At 40.4% G+C, this 20,904-nt stretch overlaps 2 protein-coding genes across 4 annotated transcripts; both read left to right on the top strand.

Annotated features, from left to right (window-relative positions):
• The first annotated feature begins 3,746 nt into the window (after window positions 1-3,746).
• Window positions 3,747-10,264, top strand: LOC115378433 (ankyrin repeat and SOCS box protein 12-like). 2 transcript variants are annotated; one of them, XM_030078699.1, is made up of 3 exons: window positions 3,747-3,849; window positions 6,278-7,045; window positions 9,118-10,263. In XM_030078699.1, the coding sequence occupies exons 2-3, from the start codon at window positions 6,283-6,285 to the stop codon at window positions 9,267-9,269; spliced, it is 915 nt and encodes a 304-aa protein (XP_029934559.1). In that variant the 5' UTR covers window positions 3,747-3,849; window positions 6,278-6,282; the 3' UTR covers window positions 9,270-10,263. The 2 variants fall into 2 exon arrangements, with proteins under 2 accessions (XP_029934559.1, XP_029934560.1); XM_030078700.1 differs by having other exon boundaries at window positions 3,775-3,849; window positions 6,275-7,045; window positions 9,118-10,264.
• A 1,425-nt stretch (window positions 10,265-11,689) lies between these two features.
• LOC115378143 (uncharacterized) lies at window positions 11,690-20,740 on the top strand. Of its 2 annotated transcripts, XR_003930104.1 has the most exons (16): window positions 11,690-11,757; window positions 11,994-12,059; window positions 12,315-12,466; window positions 12,738-12,966; window positions 13,117-13,181; window positions 13,438-13,587; window positions 13,705-15,556; window positions 15,670-15,744; window positions 15,873-15,968; window positions 16,099-16,268; window positions 16,386-18,240; window positions 18,354-18,428; window positions 18,557-18,652; window positions 18,783-18,952; window positions 19,070-20,500; window positions 20,631-20,740. XR_003930104.1 is itself a non-coding variant. In XM_030078315.1 (15 exons), the coding sequence occupies exons 4-15, from the start codon at window positions 12,906-12,908 to the stop codon at window positions 20,192-20,194; spliced, it is 5,790 nt and encodes a 1,929-aa protein (XP_029934175.1). In that variant the 5' UTR covers window positions 11,690-11,757; window positions 11,994-12,059; window positions 12,315-12,466; window positions 12,738-12,905; the 3' UTR covers window positions 20,195-20,722. The 2 variants fall into 2 exon arrangements, 1 of the variants encoding a protein (XP_029934175.1); XM_030078315.1 differs by having other exon boundaries at window positions 19,070-20,722.
• The last annotated feature ends 164 nt before the right edge of the window (window positions 20,741-20,904 follow it).

Genomic DNA, 20,904 nt, shown 5'->3' with positions numbered 1-20,904 from the left:
ATTTCTGGCTATGTGGGACTACTAAATCCTAAACTATGGCAAAATCCCTGCATGTGTAATCACGTTAAATAAAGGCTGAAAAAGGAGACGTCATTTGTTAAGTCGATGTGATAAATTAGAAGAAATAGCTCATAAACAATAACCCTGGATGAACCGTAGCTGCTCCTTCAATGTGATATCCAAATAGGTTTCAGGTATTTTCTCACATTTATAAGGCTAAAAATTTATAAGATCCAAAAACCACATGATTTGCAATTTTTTTGCGATCCAAACCACATTTGGAGTCAGATTTCCACAGATGCCTCTCAGTCCGGATGCTCTGGACACTAAAATAGGATTTCAAATGTCTTACACATCTGATTTGACAAACAAATCCGATTTGCCAGAAGTTTGAATAAGACCATAGTTACTTTGCCCTACTGACACCACGCGAAAAAAAAAAAAAAAAAAAAGTAATTGGGAAGTGAGACGGCAGAAAAACATTTAAGAAATTAGCAGGTGAGGATTCAAGGAGAGGAGAATATGTGAGATGCACTGCTGGAGCAAGAAAACAAACCACATATATTTGATTTGGATGAAGGTACTGGAGATTACCCAGGGAAGGAACAAAAATGCCCACTTTTTTTTGTCCTCAACAAATGAATAAATGACAAGCGAACAAAGACGTCTCTACAAAAACCACATTTGCCTAAACTGTACTGCAGAACAAGCCAGCAAACAGCAAACAAATAAAGAGAAGAGGAGCCTGCCTTCCCTCAGCCCCGACCGCTGATTCTGCCAGGAGCGAGGCGGCATTGTGGAAACATGTTCAGAGTAAAAAGGATTGTGGGGAAGCTAAACAAACACCTATCAGGGTGGTTCACCACAGAGAGCAGATTTATGACGAGAACGCTTGATTTGTTTTCAATTTATCTGTCAGTGGTGACGGACCAGGAAAAATAACTGACTCTCATAAACAGCCACACCTTCATGGAGCACAGAGAAAATAGACAATTATCTCTCAAGACAGGTGAAGGAAACTTTTGCCAGCACGGTCGGGCGGTGATTTTGAATCGAAAGCAACTTTGGTTATGAAACTCTGGTTTTCTCCCAAACAGGAAGCATGAACAGAATTCACACATGTATTTTTTTTTTTCCCCTGTGAAATGCCAGGTGATCCACAGCGATCTAACATGCAGTTGCGCACGAAAGCTAACAGTAAAAGCTGCCATGTCCTTGTCTCATTTTGCTATGAAGCGGCGCTCTTTCCTGTCACTGCCCATCAGCTGGCCCTGCTTACATTTTGTGGTCCAGGTTGTCCTCACAGAAGGGCTGAATGTGGGTCCAGCAGCCAAAAGAAGCGGCGGACGGTCTCCTGTTGGTGGAGTGTTGCTGCCACCAAGTGTTACAGAGGAGGACCTCAGTTTCAACAAAGTGCTCTGAACAAGGCATGAGCAGAATGAAAAGATAAGGGAGGAATACCTTCTGCAAAGACTCTTCTCGTGATTCAAGTTGTAAAAATCAATATACCTCTTCTTTATGGACTGACTGTTACCTTATTGTACCTACTGACCTTTTTGATCTCATCATCTTGTAAACCTATAAAATTAGGATTACTAGGGGGAAAAATCCTCATGAATCCCAGCTTTTGAACACCTGCACATAAATCTTGCACATATATTTTTTTGTACATACATATTTATATATTTATATATTTATAATGCCTCTCTCTGATTCTTTTATCCTTGTTCTTTTTATTCCTTTACTTTTTATGGTGTTTTATCCATCTTTTACTGTGACCAATGCATCGTTTTTTCGTTTCACAATGATGATGTACTGTCGAAATGACAATAAAGGAATCTATCTATCTATCTATCTATCTATCTAGCTTGTTTGATTGTATGAAAATAACTGTTAGATTGCTGGCAGATTATGGGTATAACATGTGAGGCTTACGTACACATTATTCTGAAGTTTCAAACACAAATTAAAAACATCATCTGGCCAAAAACGTCTCATAACTGTCTTCTGAAAAGAGGGACTTCGGTATTGAAGTTCTGATTATGATTATGATTATTTTGCCACTTAAAAACCACCATGAAACTCAGTAAACACATTGAAATGTGAATGTTGGGGTAAATGTAGCTTCTGCAAGCAATTGTGGGACAGCATGATCTCTGTCCTTAACATTTAGAGAAGCGGAGCAGCTCCTACCACGTCTGCTGCTTAGATACTTCTGGTTCATTTCAGTCAGTTAAGGAACCAACTCAAGAGATAGAATTTAATTATAAGAAAAATAGGAAGAAATACGAAATACAAAAATCTGTGCTTTAAAAATTTAAAAAGTATATGCATTATGTAAGAGTTGTAGCAGTGGTATGTGCAAAATTATGTGCCTTACATTTCAGTGTGCATTAATCCTACAAGTGTTACAACAACAAATGCAGAGATAGGAAATTGTGCACATGTAAAAAAGTCTACCGATATACACTTAAGGCACACAGGGATATTGCACTGTTGAACTGCTGTCAAGTCCTACAGGTATAAATTACTGCACAGTTAAATGGTTAAATAAAAAAATTAAATAGTGCACTAACTTTGACTATCTGACCGTCCACAGTAGGTGTTAAAAAGTCTGATGGCCACAGGGAGGAGTGACCTCCTGCATCTCGGTTTGTTCAGTCTTCCCGTGGATGCTCTCCTGTGCTTGACCGGTGTGTTGTGGAGTTGGTGGGAGACAATGTCCAAGATGCCACGGAGTTTGGACAGCGTCCTCCTCTCACCCACCTCACAGGTCAGCTTGTGAGGTGAGCGCTGGCCACCAAAGACTCATGAAACTTCTTCAGCATCGTCCAGCAGAGGTTGAAGGACCTCGGCCTCCTAGAAAGTAGATCTGGCTCTGGCCCCTTCCTGCAGAGGGCGTCGCTGTTCTTTGCCTGGTCCAGGTTATTGTCTATGGTCACTCCAGGTACTTGTAGTCCTCCACAATGTCCACACTGACCCCCTGGATGGATTCAGGGGTCACCTTGGCCCTCCTCAGATCCACAACCAGCTCCTCAGTCTTTGCCACGTTGAGCGCTGGAGAAGTCAAAAAACATGACAATATCAGTTTCCATCTGAAAGCTGGGAACTTTAACGTTAATTTGAGATACGTTAATTTGGCTACAGATCAAAAGGTAGGGCTTGGTTTGTGGAATAAAGTAGTTCTGTCCGAAACAGAGAAGTTCTGTTGATGTAGGACCCTCCTCCAGGAGAACATCCTGAGAGTATACACCAAGTTTCATGTTTCAGAAAAGCAGCGTTATCTTAGTTTTTCAAAGCTATTTATGATCACCCTGTTGACCGCTGATGTAACCGAGCCGGAGCCTGCAAAACATCGATATCAGGATCAATACTGAAGCGAGCTGTGAAATGATGCTCTCCATGTCTGAGGACGATGCCAGATAATCTGTAAGTACGGCCCGCATTCAAAAATAGGGAACTTGTCCTTTAATTTGAGCATTTATCATGACTGGATGATAACTGTCTGGTAGCAATAAACTAAAAAAAAAACCAACATTTATTTCAGTAATGCTCATTGCTGACAGACAGTCTGTGTCATGAACAGGAAATCATTAAAAGATGAAAACTTCAGCTGTTGACTATGAAGGCGCATTATGATCACTGCAGGGAGAAATTAAAATTACATACCAGGGTAGGGGTTAATATTCTGAAAAACAAAACAAAAACAAAAAAAACTGAACTGTCAGGATGAAAGCTGTAGGTGGCAGTGTGGTTCCTGAGACGCCACAGCGAAACCGGATACGGAGAAGAAGCAGAACGTCACTTTTTGCCCAGGAGCTCCAGCTGATGGTGACACATCTTTTTTAGGTAATGTAAAATAAACAAAACACAGCCGGGTGGTATTATGTGGCCAGAATATTTCAAAGCAGGGAAACACATTTCGCCATTAAGAAAAATATGTGTTATATGTTTGTATATAAGGACAATTTTATCGTTTTGGTTGCTAAGCTCCGTCGGGATGCTTCGTAGCCCCCCGATTACTGACGTGACGTTTTGTCGTATGCAGAGAGAAGGTGGATATTTACAAACGTAACTCATTAAATGTGACTTATCCTATGTAAATATGCCCATCATACACTCATTATACCAAGCAGCGTCTGTTTTTAATTCATTCTGAAGCTTTTAATGTGTTCGGCTCACATTTCCTCGCCTTCCTTCCTCTCAAATCCACCGCAGTCAGCGTCGACAAGCAGCGCAAAGCTCCTCTACAAATCCGTTTTTGTTTAAATTATGAAATGTTTAGTGGGTCATTTTGTATGCCGAACATGTCAGAAGACCCTTGCAATGTATTTGCGGTTATAAGTTTTGTTTTATGACACATCTATTTTGGTCGTTAAGCAAAAGAAGATTGTTTTCCGAGATTTCTCAGTGGAGCCTGGTGGGGAAAGTGACCCATCGCAGACAGAGGCCGTGTTTCGCTTCCCTGTTTATAGTCCAGTCATTTTATGAAAAACCCTAGGACAAATTGCAAGAGAAGCAAACTCAACTGATTTTGTATCCTCAGTTTGTCCTGAGTGAGGGGAAAAAAAGTCCCAAGGAATCCCATTGGTGGAAAGTTTTGAAAATCACCCCTATATGACCATATAATACCAAAAAACACTGTTTTTAACACACAGGGGAAAGGGGTTCAAAATTTTACTTTCAGATATCACTATAAAAATTCACAAGTTGATTACACACACAAAGACAAGAAAAAAAGTCAATTACCAGTTCTTTGAATTATTCTGTTTACACATGTCACACATTAATTAAAAGGTTACTATATAACAGTGAATTAAAAGGTTACTATATATATAGTAACCTTGAATTAAAAGGTTACTATATATATATAGTAACCTTTTAATTCACTGTTTAAATGTCTCTTCTAGCATTTATTCCTTATATTCCTTATTAGCACATATCAAATCAAATAATGTGTGATATGCATGTGAAAACAGAATAATTCAAAGAACTTGTAATAGACTTTTTTCTTGTCTTTGTGTGTGTAATCAACTTGTGAATTTTTATAGTGATATCTGAAAGTAAAATGTTGAACCCCTTTCCCCTGTGTGTTAAAAACAGTGTTTCTTGGTAATATGTGGTCATAAATAGGTGATTTTCAAAACTTTCCACCAATGGGATTCCTTGGGACTTTTTTTTCCCCTCACTCAGGACAAACTGAGGATACAAAATCAGTTGAGTTTGCTTCTCTTGCAATTTGTCCTAGGTTGACCCCAATTTTGGCCTAAAATTACTGGACTATTATGCGAGACCCACAAAGAAAGCTGTGTGTGTGTGGTGTCAAGTTACAGCTAATACACAAACTGAGTGACTTATCAGTTTGGTTTGTGAAAAGGTCGCAGGTCTGCAGAAGTGCTGGGAGGAAGTGAAGCAGGGACGAGCTGATGGAACTGAATGTGCATTGATTATATTAGACATATCTGGAAATTGCTGTGTCGTGGCCCTAACATCTTATTTAGAATATTAACTCAATTTTGGCATTTTGTTTATTTAAAAAAAAAAAAAAAAGTACTGGTGTGAAAATCTGCTTCGTGTGTTATTTTAAAATGTGTCCGCCAGTGAGTGGTGTTTTCAGAAAACAACAGTGTGCCATGTGATCTCTGCCATGTAATTCTAGAAAAGCAGGAGAGCACAGAGTTCAAACTAGCATCTCTGAAATGAATTCAATAGAAAATGTGACAAAGCGACAGGGCAGATTGCCCTGCTCTCCTCTGGGTGCTGGATTTTGCTTGAGGTGCTTGAAACTGCTCGAAATTATAATTGCATTAGTTTCGTGTTAAATGGCTGCGTCTGTGACACATTTTGAACCTTGAAACTTTGTTGTGTTTTCCTTTTAATTTGTCTCCCCTCTGTGGAAGGCTTTCACTGAACACAGTTTTGGATGTTTGTAGCTCAATAACATCTGATTTAATGTGATGAAGAGGATTTATCACAGCTTTACAGTGCTGGAGAAGCTTGAAAATGCACCTTGAACATACTTGAAAAGTGCTTGAATTTGATTTAAGAAAAGATTTAGGAAGTCTGAATGCTTTACTAAAAGCATACTTAAGTAAAAGTAAAATCACTGACTAAAAATAGTAAAAAAAAAAAAAAAAAATACACAAAAAGCTACACAGTGTCAGTAACTGGAGTAAATGCACTCTGTTATTGAATTTACTTTGAGGTCGACTGCTGTGAGAAATATGTTTGATGCCAAGTTAACTTCAGTCATGTGCTTGCACACATTGTTCAGCAGAGTCTATGCTCCTCCTCAAAACCCCTGAAGAAGAAGAGAGCAGCCGTGAAATCTCCCAGCTCCGTCAGGCAGTGTTGCAAAACGATGACAGACTCCTTGACGAGATGCTCTGCCAAGAAATCTACAAGAGAGTCATCAACTGCAGAGGAGGCTGGGGCATCGCGGGCACGCCGCTGCGCACGGCGGCGTCCAAGGGCCACCTCCGATGCCTGCAGGTGCTGCTGGCCCACGGCGCGGACGTAGACTGCGTGGACGTCAAGGCCCAGACGCCGCTCTTCACGGCCGTCTGCGGGAAATACCTGGACTGCGTCTTGGCGCTCCTCAGGGCCGGCGCCAACCCCAACGGCCACTCGGCCAACAACTGCTCCCCCGTCCTCACGGCGGCTCGAGAGGGCGACGTGGAGATCCTGAAGGAACTGCTCAGACACGGCGCCGAGGTCAACTCCCGCTCCAAGGTCTTGCTGTGGACCTCGGGCGCCAGCGTGTCCAGCGGCCCGCTCTACCTCGCCGCCGTTTACGGACACATGGAGTGTTTCAAAGTGCTGCTCCTGTTCGGGGCCGACCCGGATTACAACTGCACAGACGCCAAGCTGCTGAGCTCCATCAAACAGCCCAAAACGGTGCTGGAGATGTGTCTGAGGCACGGCTGCGGCGTGGAGTACATCCAGCTCCTGATCGACTTCGGTGCCAACGTCTACCTCCCCACGCTGATCATCGAGAAGTCCACCAAGCAGAACGAGGCCGTGGAGCTGCTGCTGCGCGAAAGAGGTGCTGTCTCATGTTTTACTACTTTATAAAGGGATGCTTCACCCAAGAACATCCTGCATCATTTACTCACACTGAGTTCTCTTGAACGTTCAGTGAAAAGCATTTTTAATCTCATGTTTTATGGAGAATGAAGGCTCCAAAAGCTGGATCCATTTCTGAGAGAGTGGAGCGACTTTGACAAACAGCTACAAAGAGGTGGTGAAAATATCGTTTTTCAAATTTGTAAAACTCTTTGAGTAGCCTAATCCAAAGTCTTGACCCTCCATTCATAAATTCAGTGGGTCCACAACGGCTTTTACTTCTTTACTGCTTTACTTTTCCAAAATTGCTTTACTTTTGCTAAAAAAAAAAAAAAAAAAAAAAAAAAAAATTTGGGAAATGCCTCATACGTGACTGGCCCGTACGTTCCCACAACAGAGGACCTGTCATTGGCCAGGAGTCCTGCCTCCTCATTGGCTACACGGACGGCTCAGCCAATCAGCTCCACTCGAAGAGAAACGTTTACGGGTTCTGTAACCTTTGTTCTCTCTGAGCTGTGTGACTGAAAACCTGTTTAGTCGGACTTTCAGCACCACATGGCGAGGGGATGAAGTCAGTCAAAGATATCATTATTGGGTGAAATGCTCCTTTAACTCTTTAAAGTCACAAACAAGCAGCATTTTGATTGGGTGCTGCTTCTTTAGTGTGATGCTTTTTGTGTTGAACAGGTTGTTAGGGAGGAAAGTGAGCAGGCTGGACGATACAACCAAAAAAATCAAATGTACATTTTTTCCCACATGTTTAATGATTCACAATTTTAATCTAATCTCTTTAATTATTTTTCAGTAATACTACTACTAACTGATGGGAATCTTTGCGAACATGATGATTCACGCATGATTTTCTGGGCATGAAAATTTCAATTTTACAATTCAGATGTTTTTTGCATTGATTTAAAACATAAACTTGAATTGATAAGTTTGTCGCTACAATGAGATTTTTGATTAAAAAAATAATCAGTAATGTGGATTAAACAATAAAACACCCAGAGCAGAAAATTGTATCCATTTACTGTAATGCAGCCTTTAAAACCAGGAAACACTTTAGTGCTGAAACAATTAGTTAATTTATTTGTCAATTTACACAATATAAATTGTTATAATTTTGGCAGTTGATTGGTTATTTTTATAATTTGTCAAGTAAAAGGTCCACACATTGTTTTCTTACTTTTCTACATTCATATCAGTATAATTTTTTTTTTTTTTTTTTTTTTTTTGGGCTGTTGGTCAGACAACAGAAGCAATTTGAAAGCACCACTTTGGCCTAACTCCCATAAAGAGCATTTGACATTATTTTTGACATTTTATAGATAAAATAATTGATTTAAAATAATTGATATAGATTAAATAATAACTGTCATTGCTGTCTTGTTGTAGCGCCTCTTGTGAGCCACTAGATGGAGCTGCTCACAGCTGCTTCTGAAATCATGAGCTCTCTGCTCCTCGTTCATTTCTTTGAACTCAGATGAGCAGCATCTCTCAAGAAAAAAGAATAAAATCTTACAAATTAATCACAGCACAGCCTTTGGGCGACTTTGACAAAAAAAATTCAACCATCTCAAATTTCTCTCTGATTAATCTGCAGTTTGTAGAGTTTGATTTTATTTATTTACTTATTCATATTTTAAGATTTTTTTGGAAATGTCTGTTTTGACGCTCACTCTACACAGTGAGCCCTCCAAAGTTGAACTTTTTAGTCACACTGAATATTATTATTGCACAATTTTTTACCCTCCTGTGAAGTATTCAAATTGTGGACCCTGGAGGCTTAATGAGTGTCTTTTGGTTGCTTTGGATTCTCTGTTCATTAAACATTAATTGTGCTAAAGTTTGTCCAGATTTTAATTAAAGTTAAAGAAATAGAATAGAAAAAACTAACCTTAATGTTCTTGTAGCGTCAGAATAATCATTCAAATTAGAGGAGTGTGCTGACAGTAAATGAAATACTGACAGTGGAGGGGACAGGGCTGTGGATCTGTGTTCCCGTCTTCCACATGATCATGTTTTCTGTGTTTCCGTCGTTTCCTCCTGCAGGAAACCCGAAGGCCTTGACGTCACAGTGCCGGCTCGCCATCCGAGGCTACCTGAGAAAGATCAACAAGATCCACTGCATCGAGCAGCTGGAGATGCCGTCCAGCCTCATCAGCTTCCTGCAGTACAAACCGGTTCCAGTCACGGTTGTGTAGCTTAGCAAACTGCAGTAAAGTGACGCAAAAAAAACACAATGTGACATGTTTGTTTTTTTGTCTGCCAACGTTCTTGTTTTACGCCTGTGGATTGTAGAGCAACCACTTTTTTTTCCCTTTTTTTTTATACATCATGTTTCTTCTCGTCATGTGCTAATTCAACTTTTAAGTTTAATACATGTGTAATTATGTAGTGTGCTTACAGTGATACAGTGACTGTGCATTTATTTTTTACAATGTGACATAAAAAAGCAAGTTATCACCACCTGAATTGCACAGTTTGGCATCGTGTTGTTTTGTTGAAGCTGTGAGGTTTGATGAGGTGCAGGTCGTTCAGCGGGGAACGTTTCCCTCGAGGTGTCGGACACGGAAAACTCGCCTCAGCAAGAACTTTCTGTGCACCGACAGCTTTCATGCAGATTACACCTTTATTGAATAAAGTCTTCTTTGCATCGAGGTCGGAGTTTTGCCCGTAGCACAGCCGGTCACATGGAAACTGTAGAAGAAAAGCTGCATTATTTGTCACATGTTGATCACAACCAGGAGGTGTAGTTTTCTCCCTTTCTTGCTTCACCCTCTTAAAAACAACATGCACCGATTCTTATATATGTCAGCAGCGTGAACCATGAAGCAAAGCAGGAGAAACTAAAAGATGTTCCACCGCTTCATTCATGTGAAAATGGATCTGATGTCGATGTCAAGACAAGTCGTTTGTTATTTTTACTTCACTACAAAAGGTGTTCAGCTCCTCCAGAAGCCACAGGAGCATCGCAGCTCCTCCGACTTTCAAATACTTGAAAAACTTTGACATTTTCCCCAGTAATGACACAGTGTAGGTGTTCACTCCTTTAATTAACATCTGAATAAAGGTCTATCTCTATCTACATCTATAGATAGAGATAAATACAGATGTATAGATAAAGATATGTGGTGTGGAAAAGCTTGATTCAGATTAATTTTGCAAGAAAAAAATGCACAAATCTCACAAATTCAATAAAGTACATAAAACACAAAATACATAAACATTACAAGATCTTTTTTTGGGGGGGTGTTTCTGCTTTATTGGAGAGAGACGGGACGACCTGCAGCACAGGGCCAGAGGTCAGATTCAAACCCATGCAATTTCCACTCGGGGATCAATGGAGTATTTCTGATTTTCATGCAGAATTTGGCTTTTCAAACTGGCTTCTGGTTTCCAGTAAGAGGCCCAAGTGATGGATGATCCGCTGGGACCATATTCATTTATTTATTCTTTTAAATTACATGAACAGTGGATGATTTTGCACATTACTTCCCCTGAACTGCCTCGTGTGGTTTGATCTGAAGGAGAGAAATGCAGACGGTCAGCAGGGTTTCAGAGCTTTCAGTGGGTGCGATGACCTACAGAGGCCTCGATCACAACAGCACCACCAACAGTCCAGATGGAGACATGACATCAGTGCTATATGAAGCATGCAGAGCAGGTGGACACCGGCAGGGTTAATGCTTAATCTAATGACTCTTAGCGACTTAGTGAGGAAGACTTTCTAGATCTGGCCTGCAGGACAAGACCTTTGTCGTGTGTGTGTGTCCAAAAAACAGGTGCATGATACTCCCGGTTACAGCTGTGATTAAAAGGAAACTTGCAAATGCTCCCAATCAATTTCCCTTTTTTTTTTTTTTTTGGTCAAGGTACCACATTGATTCCCTTTACGGAATACAGTTCATGGTTCAAAAGAAAAGTAAAACGTAAAACTATTTTTCTGAGTTTTTTTTTTCTCTCTCATAAATACACTATGTGACTTTATAATCTCAGAATTTTCGAGTTTTTTTCCTGATAAATTTACAAGTTAATCTTGGATCACAATTAATCCTGAATATTCTGAGTTTTCTCTCTCAGTTCTTGATCCAAAAGAAAAAAAATCGTGGCTTCATAATCTCAGAATTTTTGAATTTTTTTTTTTTTTTTTTTTTTACATTAATGTGTGTGTGTGTGTGTGTGTGTGTGTGTGTGTGTGTGTGTGTGTGTGTGTGTGTGTTTTAATTTATCTAAAAATTATCTGACTTTCTATTATTCTGAGTTTTTATCTCGCCATATCACCCCCAATACACACACACACACACACACACACACACACACACACACACACACACTCCCTGCCAGTGTACCGAGCCTCAGTTCAGTCCAGTAGGTGGCGGTAAAGCGCCTGCAGGCTGGTTTGCCAGCAGCTATTAAACCTTGAAGAAGAAGCCACCAGCTGATCACAGCAGCGGTGATGCAGCTGCTGCATGATTCAGGGCTATAAATGAAAACAGAAAGTGTGGCCGGTGTTTGTTAAGTTTTGTCCTGAGGAGGGCAGTAAGACGCCAAGAAGCACCTGCACCGCCAGAGACGAAGAAGAGGAGGAAGAAGAAGAAGAGGAGGAGGAAGTGGCTCTGGTCTGCAGCAGGATGGCCGACAACACAGCGGACTCCTCGGCATCTTCTGCCTCCAACAGCGACGGAAACGGTAAAGTATTGTTTTATTTTTCTCGGTAACATTTTATTCAATTAAATTAAACTTTGAGCTGCCCGGGTTTGACTAGAAGGAGGAAGAGGAGGCAGCAAACACACAACACACCTCATGCTAATCTAAAACTCAAAGTAAACTCACTCAGAAACTGATATTAATACATATTTGAATTGAATTGCTGTGTTGGAAGACACTTACTTTGCCTATTTTGTCTCCCCTCTCTGTGAATATAGTCTGAGTGAGCTGATCGAAAGCAAGGGTTTTCCTGGGAGACCTGAAGCCTGAAAACATCCTGTTTGGTAAAAGAAACTTTGTAAATCAACCATTCTGTAATTGATTAATACATTTTAACAATGATATGTTGTATATATTTTTTAATTGTGTGAGTGAGTGTGTGTGTGTGTGTGTGTGTGTGTGTGTGTGTGTGTGTGTGTGGATGGTGGGTGGGGAGGGGGGTTAATTGGCATATGATTAAGGAGCATTTTTACATGCTATTATTATAACGTGTGTGTGTGTGTGTGTGTGTGTGTGTGTGTGTGTGTGTGTATTTGCAGATATCAACAAGAAACTGTACATCGCAGACTTTGGAGCAAGCAGGAAACTGGATCTTGCGCAAACTACATTGATGGCTTGATCCTTTTCTTGGTCCAGTTATGAGTATGTTGGAGGTGTACGGTGCACGTACAAGAAGGAATCGGACATCCAAGTAAGTTGTGCTTGAAAATGTTAATTCAGATGTACATGATAATGGTATTTTGGTCCATGACTACTGAGTTTGGATTTCTTAAAAATAATGGAAATTATGCCATGCTAAATCATCCTATATATCGATATTCAGAGCAACTCATTACACTTTTGTGATTATTATAATTATGATTAATTCTGTACAGTTTGGCAAGTTGCCAAAAGTGTACTGTAAAGAGCTGCCTTGGTGACTGTTTGTGGACATCATTTTAAATTAAACCATTACATTTTAGGTAGCAGGGTGTTTGGTGCATTACACTCAGACTGATGGGCAACATCGCTATCAAACCACGACACCCTACTCTAGTGATCCAGTTGGGCTATCTCAAAATGTCAGGACAGGCAACTTCACTCTTCAGTGTGAAGTAAGATGGATAAGTCACACAGACATCATTACCAGAATGCTGAGTAGATCATGTAAAGAATGCCCCAACTTCGAAGAATGCCTTCAGGCTGTCAAATGTAAGTGCCAGGACTAACACTTTCTTCACCTCATAGATAAAACATAATCTGTAGTTTTTGTATATTAATATCAAATTGTGTGGATTGGATAACTGAAAACCTTAAATCACTTCAGTGGAAATGATAAACTCTATTTTAATGTATTTACAGATTTAACACAACTGTATGATACCACTGGAACCACAAACAACTCTGTACATGAAAACACAAATAAAGTAAGTACTTAATTGTTTTTAAGTAGGGTTAGGTCATATAAAGTTTATTTACTGAAAGACAATAAATATTTTTCCATGGTAGAGATTTTGTCATGCTGTTAATGCCAAGGCATATACAGCATAAATGGTTGTATAAGACCATTCTGGGAAATGCTGTGAATGAATGAGCAACACTGCTGTGTACTATCCAAGTGAAAATGTCCTGAGACACTGCACATCACCTTTTTCTCTTCTTTTGTTGTTGTTGTTGTTGCAGGACAGAACCCATACAACAAATTGCTGTCCTGAAACACTGGATAAGATGGATATCTCAGAGACTACTGCAAGTGATCAGTCAGAGATTACTGGCAATGACTTAATGGATTCATCTTCTTCCACTGAAGAGGAATTTTCCGAGTGTGAAGGGGTAATTATGGGTTTAATTACATAACCAGAGGTGGTGAAAAATGCAAGCGAGAACTTATCACAAACACAAATTCTGTTATTATTTGGAATTCAATAATAAGTTACTTTTTTATTTCAGACCACTGCTCTAGAAATGTCAGATGAAGATGAACAGCAAGCAGAAGCAGAAGAGGAAGCAAAAAAGGAGTCAATCCAAGAAAGATCACTTTCACAAACCCCAAAGGCAATGGATCAAATAGCCCATGGTGGTAACCCTCAACAAGAAGTTTCAGTCGAAGTTAAAATGTCCTCAAACACTGGACATCAGCGAATATATGACAAGAAGAATTACTGCCTCTACTGTGAGAAGCCTTTTGTGAAAATTACGAGACACCTGAAGCAAAAGCATTCTAACAAAGCTGAAGTGGCTCAGGCACTTGCACACAAACAAGGATCAGCCATGCACAATCTTCTCTTGAGCAAAGTAAGGAACAAGGGAAATTACTACCACAATTGTTCAGTGCTGTCCTCTGGGAAAGGACAAATCATCCCCAAAAGGCAAGCAACCTACCTGTCAACAGCAACAGACTATCTGCCTTGCAAGTTTTGTTTTGCCATGTACATCAAAAGAGACCTCTGGAGACATCACAAGCGCTGCAAGCTGCAGGTAAAAGAGGCTGGGCCACTGAAAAGGAAAATTCAGGCCAGTTGTTCCCTGCTGTTGCCCATGGACACTACAATTTCCAGTGGACTTAAAAACATCCTTGAAGACATGACATATGATGCTGTGACTCAAGTGGTGAAATCTGACGTGCTCATAATTTCATTGGGAGAGAGCATGGTCCTCAAAAATGGAGAAGTTGGACGACATCGGGCAGACATAAGAAACAAGATGAGAGAACTTGCCAGACTTGTCCTGGTGGCAAGAACAATGGACAAGGACATTTTCTTTCTGAAGGACTTGATCTCCCCAGGAAAGTTCAATATAGTTCTTGAGGCTGTAAAAAAGATGACTGGATTTGACAGCTCAACAAACCGATTCTCAGTTCCCTCAACTGCACTGAAACTGCGCCATTCCCTTGTGAAGGTGTCCTACATTTTGCAAGAAGAGGGTCTGCGTCAAGACGACGATGACTTAAAGAAAAGAGCAGAGCAATTCAGCAAATTAATTGAACTAGAATGGAGGACACACGTGTCATCCAATGCACTGAAAACACTGGATCAAAAGAAATGGAACAGCCTCAAAATGCTGCCTCTATCAGAGGACATTAAGAAACTTCATGACCATTTGAAACGTCTTGAACAGGTCACCAAAAAAGCTCTCATTGAGGAGCCATCACAAAGGTCTTGGAGTGAGCTCTCTCAAGTCACGCTGACACAGCTGATATTATTCAATCGTTGTGAAGGAGAAGCCTCTAGGATGCAAGTCACAGCATACCTGGGGAGAAACCAACACAACATGCATGATGAAGTTCTGGAGAGCCTATCACCTTTTGAAAAGAAATTGTGTGAGAAACTCACCAGGGTAGAGATTCGAGGGAAAAGGGGCTGCAAAGTGCCAGTGCTGTTGCCAACAAATGTTAAAGAGTCGGTTGAACTTCTAATTAAAACCAGAGAGACTGTTGGGATTCCCCTGAGCAATCCCTACATTTTTGCTCGTCCTTATTATGGTTCTCTGGAGAACATTCGTGGATGTGACTGCTTAAAGAGATTTGCAGAAGCCTGTGGAGCAAAACACCCAGAGAATATTACATCCACCAAACTAAGGAAACAGATAGCCACAGTTTCACAGGTCCTAAGTCTGCAAACTCATGAACTGGACCAACTGGCAAACTTCATGGGACATGATATTGAGGTCCCTACGGAGTTTAACAGACTCCCAGAAGAAACGCTCCAAATGGCAAAAATGAGCAGACTTCCTGTTGCCCAACAAAGTGGAGTGGGCAAATTCAAAGGAAACACTCTGGAGGAAATAACACCAAACATCAACTGTAAGTAAAAGATTTCAAAAATTTCATATTAAAAAAAATACAAATAAAAATGTGTGCTTAGTGGAAAAATTACTTTTAGTGTGTAAGTATTTATTTAAATTATTTTGTTGCAGCTGAAGAGGAGTTCAGTGACTCTGATGCAGAGGACATCCATATATCTGAACATTGTGCTTCAATGAGTCCAGAAGGTACGAATTACCACTTTGCCGTATATTAATAGTATTGAAAAATCTGTCCACTAAATGCAGTGAGACTTTCAGTTATTCAGTCACTTTATTGAAGTTTAAAACTTGTACTGCCACCCATATGTTTTCAGGAAACTCGGAGGATGGAGATTCTGAAGAAAGGGCTGATACCTCAAGGAAAGTAGTTGGGAAAATCAAAAGATCGGTATTGCCATCAAGTCAAAAGGGTGTGTTATTTCATTGAAGCTAAAGAATATCATCTACATGGAGCACGTTGACATTTGTTGACAAAAACTGATGGTGGTCATTTTCATTCATTCATTTATTTAATTACTTACTTTCTTCATTTATTTACAGGGCAACCCAGAAGGCCGTCGTCTAAGACCAAAAGAGAGATCCTTGAACACCATTTCAGGGACTTCCTGGAGGAACTGAAGATCCCCGGAAGTGATCAGCCAGAGATCACTGGCAGTGTCTTCACAGATTCATCTTTTTCTATGGAAAAGGAATTTTCTGAATGTGAAATGGTAATTAAGGGTTTAATTACATAACCACATGTGGTGAAAAATGCAAGCGAGAACTTATCGCAAACACAAATTCTGTTATTATTTGGAATTCAATAATAAGTTACTTTTTTATTTCAGACCACTGCTCTGGAAATGTCAGATGAAGATGAACAGCAAGCAGAAGCAGAAGAGGAAGCAAAAAAGGAGTCAATCCAAGAAAGATCACTTTCACACACCTTAAAGGCAATGGATCAAATAGCCCATGGTGGTAACCCTCAACAAGAAGTTTCAGTCGAAGTTAAAATGTCCTCAAACACTGGACATCAGCGAATATATGACAAGAAGAATTACTGCCTCTACTGCGAGAAGCCTTTTGTGAAAATCACCAGACACCTGAAGCAAAAGCATTCTAACAAAGCTGAAGTGGCTCAGGCACTTGCACACAAACAAGGATCAGCCATGCACAATCTTCTCTTGAGCAAAGTAAGGAACAAGGGAAATTACTACCATAATTGTTCAGTACTGTCCTCAGGGAAAGGACAAATCATCCCCAAAAGGCAAGCAACCTACCCGTCAACAGCAAGAGACTACCTGCCTTGCAAGTTTTGCTTCGCCATGTACGTCAAAACAGACCTCTGGAGACATCACAAGCGCTGCAAGCTGCAGGTAAAAGAGGCTGGGCCACTGAAAAGGAAAATTCAGGCCAGTTGTTCCCTGCTGTTGCCCATGAACACTACAATTTCCAGCGAACTTAAAAACATCCTTGAAGACATGACATATGATGCTGTGACTCAAGTGGTGAAATCTGACGTGCTCATAATTTCATTGGGAGAGAGCATGGTCCTCAAAAATGGAGAAAGTGGACGACATCGGGCAGACATAAGAAACAAGATGAGAGAACTTGCCAGACTTGTCCTGGTGGCAAGAACAATGGACAAGGACATTTTCTTTCTGAAGGACTTGATCTCCCCAGGAAAGTTCAATACAGTTCTTGAGGCTGTGAAGAAGATGACTGGATTTGACAGCTCAACAAACCGATTCTCAGTTCCCTCAACTGCACTGAAACTGCATCATTCCCTTGTGAAGGTGTCCTACATTTTGCAAGGAGAGGGTCTACGTCAAGACGACGATGACTTAAAGAAAAGAGCAGAGCAATTCAGCAAATTAATTGAACTAGAATGGACGACACACGTGTCATCCAATGCACTGAAAACACTGGATCAAAAGAAATGGAGCAGCCCCCAAATGCTGCCTCTATCAGAAGACATTAAGAAACTTCATGACCATTTGAAACATCTTGAACAGGTCAACAAAAAAGCTCTCATTGAGGAGCCATCACAAAGGTCTTGGAGTGAGCTCTCTCAAGTCACGCTGACACAGCTGATATTATTCAATTGTTGTCATGATGGAGAAGCCTCCAGGATGCAAGTCACAGCATACCTGGGGAGAAACCAACGCAACATGCATGATGAAATTCTGGAGAGCCTATCACCTTTTGAAAAGAAATTGTGTGAGAAACTCACCAGGGTAGAGATACGAGGGAAAAGGGGCTGCAAAGTACCAGTACTGTTGCCAACAAATGTTAAAGAGTCGGTTGAACTTCTAATTAAAACCAGAGAGACTGTTGGGATTCCCCCAAGCAATCCCTACATTTTTGCTCGTCCTTATTATGGTTCTCTGAAGAACATTCGTGGATGTGACTGCTTAAAGAGATTTGCAGAAGCCTGTGGAGCAAAACACCCAGAGAATATTACATCCACCAAACTAAGGAAACAGGTAGCCACAGTTTCACAGGTCCTAAGTCTGCAAACGCATGAACTGGACCAACTGACAAACTTCATGGGACATGATATTGAGGTCCATACGGAGTTTAACAGACTCCCAGAAGAAACGCTCCAAATGGCAAAAATGAGCAGACTTCCTGTTGCCCTGCAAAGTGGAGTGGGCAAATTCAAAGGAAACACTCTGGAGGAAATAACACCAAACATCAACTGTAAGTAAAAGATTTCAACAATTTCATATTAAAAAAAATACAAATAAAAATGTGTGCTTAGTGGAAAAATTACTTTTAGTTTGTAAGTATTTATTTAAATTATTTTGTTGCAGCTGAAGAGGAGTTCAGTGATTCAGATGCAGAGGATATCAATATATCTGAACATTGTGCTCCTTTAAGTCCAGAAGGTACGAATTACCACTTTGTCTTATATTAATAGTATTGAAAAATCTGTCCACTAAATGCAGTGAGACTTTGAGTTATTCAATGACTTTATTGAAGTTTGAACCTTGTACTGCCACCCATATGGTTTCAGGAAGCTTGGAGGATGCAGATTCTGAAGAAAGGGCTGATACCTCAAGGAAAGTAGTTGGGAAAATCAAAAAATCAGTATTGCCATCAAGTCAAAAGGGTGTGTTATTCCATTGAAGCTAAAGAATATCATCTACATGGAACATCTTGACATTTGTTGACAAAAACTGATGGTGGTCATTTTCATTCATCCATTTATTTAATTACTAACTTTCATCATTTATTTACAGGGCAACCCAGAAGGCCATGGTCTAAGACCAAAAGCGAAATCCTTGAACACCATTTCAAGGACTTCCTGGAGGAATTGAAGATCCCCGGAAGTGATCAGCCAGAGATCACTGGCAGTGTCTTCACAGATTCATCTTTTTCCATAGAAAAGGAATTTTCTGAGTGTGAAATGGTAATTAAAGGTTTAATTACATAACCAGAGTTGGTGAAAAATGCAAGCGAGAACTTATCGCAGACACAAATTCTTTTATTATTTGGAATTCAATAATAAGTTACTTTTTTATTTCAGACCACTGCTCTAGAAATGTCAGATGAAGATGAACAGCAAGCAGAAGAGGAAGCAAAAAAGGAACCAATCCAAGAAAAATCACTTTCACAAACCCCAAAAGCAACAGATCAAATAGTCCATGGTGGTAACCCTCAACAAGAAGTTTCAATGGAAGTGAAAATGTCCTCAAACACTGGACATCAGCGAATATATGACAAGAAGAATTACTGCCTCTACTGCGAGAAGCCTTTTGTGAAAATTACGAGACACCTGAAGCAAAAGCATTCTAACAAAGCTGAAGTGGCTCAGGCACTTGCACACAAACAAGGATCAGCCATGCACAATCTTCTCTTGAGCAAAGTAAGGAACAAGGGAAATTACTACCATAATTGTTCAGTACTGTCCTCTGGAAAAGGACAAATCATCCCCAAAAGGCAAGCAACCTACCCATCAACAGCAACGGACTACCTGCCTTGCAAGTTTTGCTTCGCCATGTACGTCAAAACAGACCTCTGGAGACATCACAAGCGCTGCAAGCTGCAGGTAAAAGAGGCTGGGCCACTGAAAAGGAAAATTCAGGCCAGTGGTTCCCTGCTGTTGCCCATGGACACTACAATTTCCAGTGGACTTAAAAACATCCTTGAAGACATGACGTATGATGCTGTGACTCAAGTGGTGAAATCTGACGTGCTCATAATTTCATTGGGAGAGAGGATGGTCCTCAAAAATGGAGAAAGTGGACGACATCGGGCAGATATAAGAAACAAGATGAGAGAACTTGCCAGACTTGTCCTGGTGGCAAGAACAATGGACAAGGACATTTTCTTTCTGAAGGACTTGATCACCCCAGGAAAGTTCAATACAGTTCTTGAGGCTGTAAAAAAGATGACTGGATTTGACAGCTCAACAAACCGATTCTCAGTTCCCTCAACTGCACTGAAACTGCGCCATTCCCTTGTGAAGGTGTCCTACATTTTGCAAGGAGAAGGTCTGCGTCAAGACGACGATGACTTAAAGAAAAGAGCGGAGCAATTCAGCAAATTAATTGAACTAGAATGGACAACACGTATCATCCAATGCACTGAAAACACTGGATCAAAAGACATGGAACAGCACCCAAATGCTGCCTCTATCAGAAGACATTAAGAAACTTCATGACCATTTGAAACATCTTGAACAGGTCACCAAAAAAGCTCTCATTGAGGAGCCATCACAAAGGTCTTGGAGTGAGCTCTCTCAAGTCACGCTGACACAGCTGATATTATTCAATCGTTGTCGTGAAGGAGAAGTCTCCAGGATGCAAGTCACAGCATACCTGGGGAGAAACCAACACAACATGCATGATGAAATTCTGGAGAGCCTATCATCTTTTGAAAAGAAATTGTGTGAGAAACTCACCAGGGTAGAGATACGAGGGAAAAGGGGCTGCAAAGTGCCAGTGCTGTCAAATGGGTGTGTTATTCCATTGAAGCTAAAGAATACCATCTACATGAAACACCTTGACATTTGTTGACAACAACTGATGGTGGTTATTTTCATTCATCCATTTATTTAATTACTTACTTTCTTCATTTATTTACAGGGCAGCCTAGAAGGCCCTGGTCCAAGACCAAAAGAGAAATCCTTGAACACCATTTCAAGGACTTCCTGAAGGAATTGAAGATCCCTGGAAAACTGGACGGTCAAAAATGCTTTGATGAAAATAAAATTCTAAGGGATAATGGAAGAGAATGGAAAGTGGTGAAATACATACAACAAAATAACATCTATCAAGAGAAATTTGTGCAAACAGTATTAAGATCAATAATACTGTGGGCCAGAATCCTGAGAACTCACATTATGGAGCATCAGTGTTA

The sequence above is a fragment of the Myripristis murdjan genome, chromosome 19 (assembly GCF_902150065.1).
Source record: "Myripristis murdjan chromosome 19, fMyrMur1.1, whole genome shotgun sequence".
Lineage (NCBI taxonomy): Eukaryota > Metazoa > Chordata > Actinopteri > Holocentriformes > Holocentridae > Myripristis > Myripristis murdjan.
Note: the sequence above shows the minus strand (reverse complement) of the source record. Positions and strands in the feature narration are given on the sequence as shown.

Excerpts from the sequence above, each read along its gene's own strand:
- LOC115378433 (XM_030078700.1), top strand. The coding sequence starts at position 6,283 with ATGCTCCTCCTCAAAACCCCTGAAGAAGAAGAGAGCAGCCGTGAAATC. Across the intron at positions 7,046-9,117 it reads GCTGCTGCTGCGCGAAAGAG|GAAACCCGAAGGCCTTGACG; the intron begins GTGCTGTCTCAT and ends TTCCTCCTGCAG.
- LOC115378143 (XM_030078315.1), top strand. The coding sequence starts at position 12,906 with ATGCTGAGTAGATCATGTAAAGAATGCCCCAACTTCGAAGAATGCCTT. Across the intron at positions 18,653-18,782 it reads ATTGCCATCAAGTCAAAAGG|GGCAACCCAGAAGGCCATGG; the intron begins GTGTGTTATTCC and ends ATTTATTTACAG. Across the intron at positions 18,953-19,069 it reads AATTTTCTGAGTGTGAAATG|ACCACTGCTCTAGAAATGTC; the intron begins GTAATTAAAGGT and ends TTTTTATTTCAG.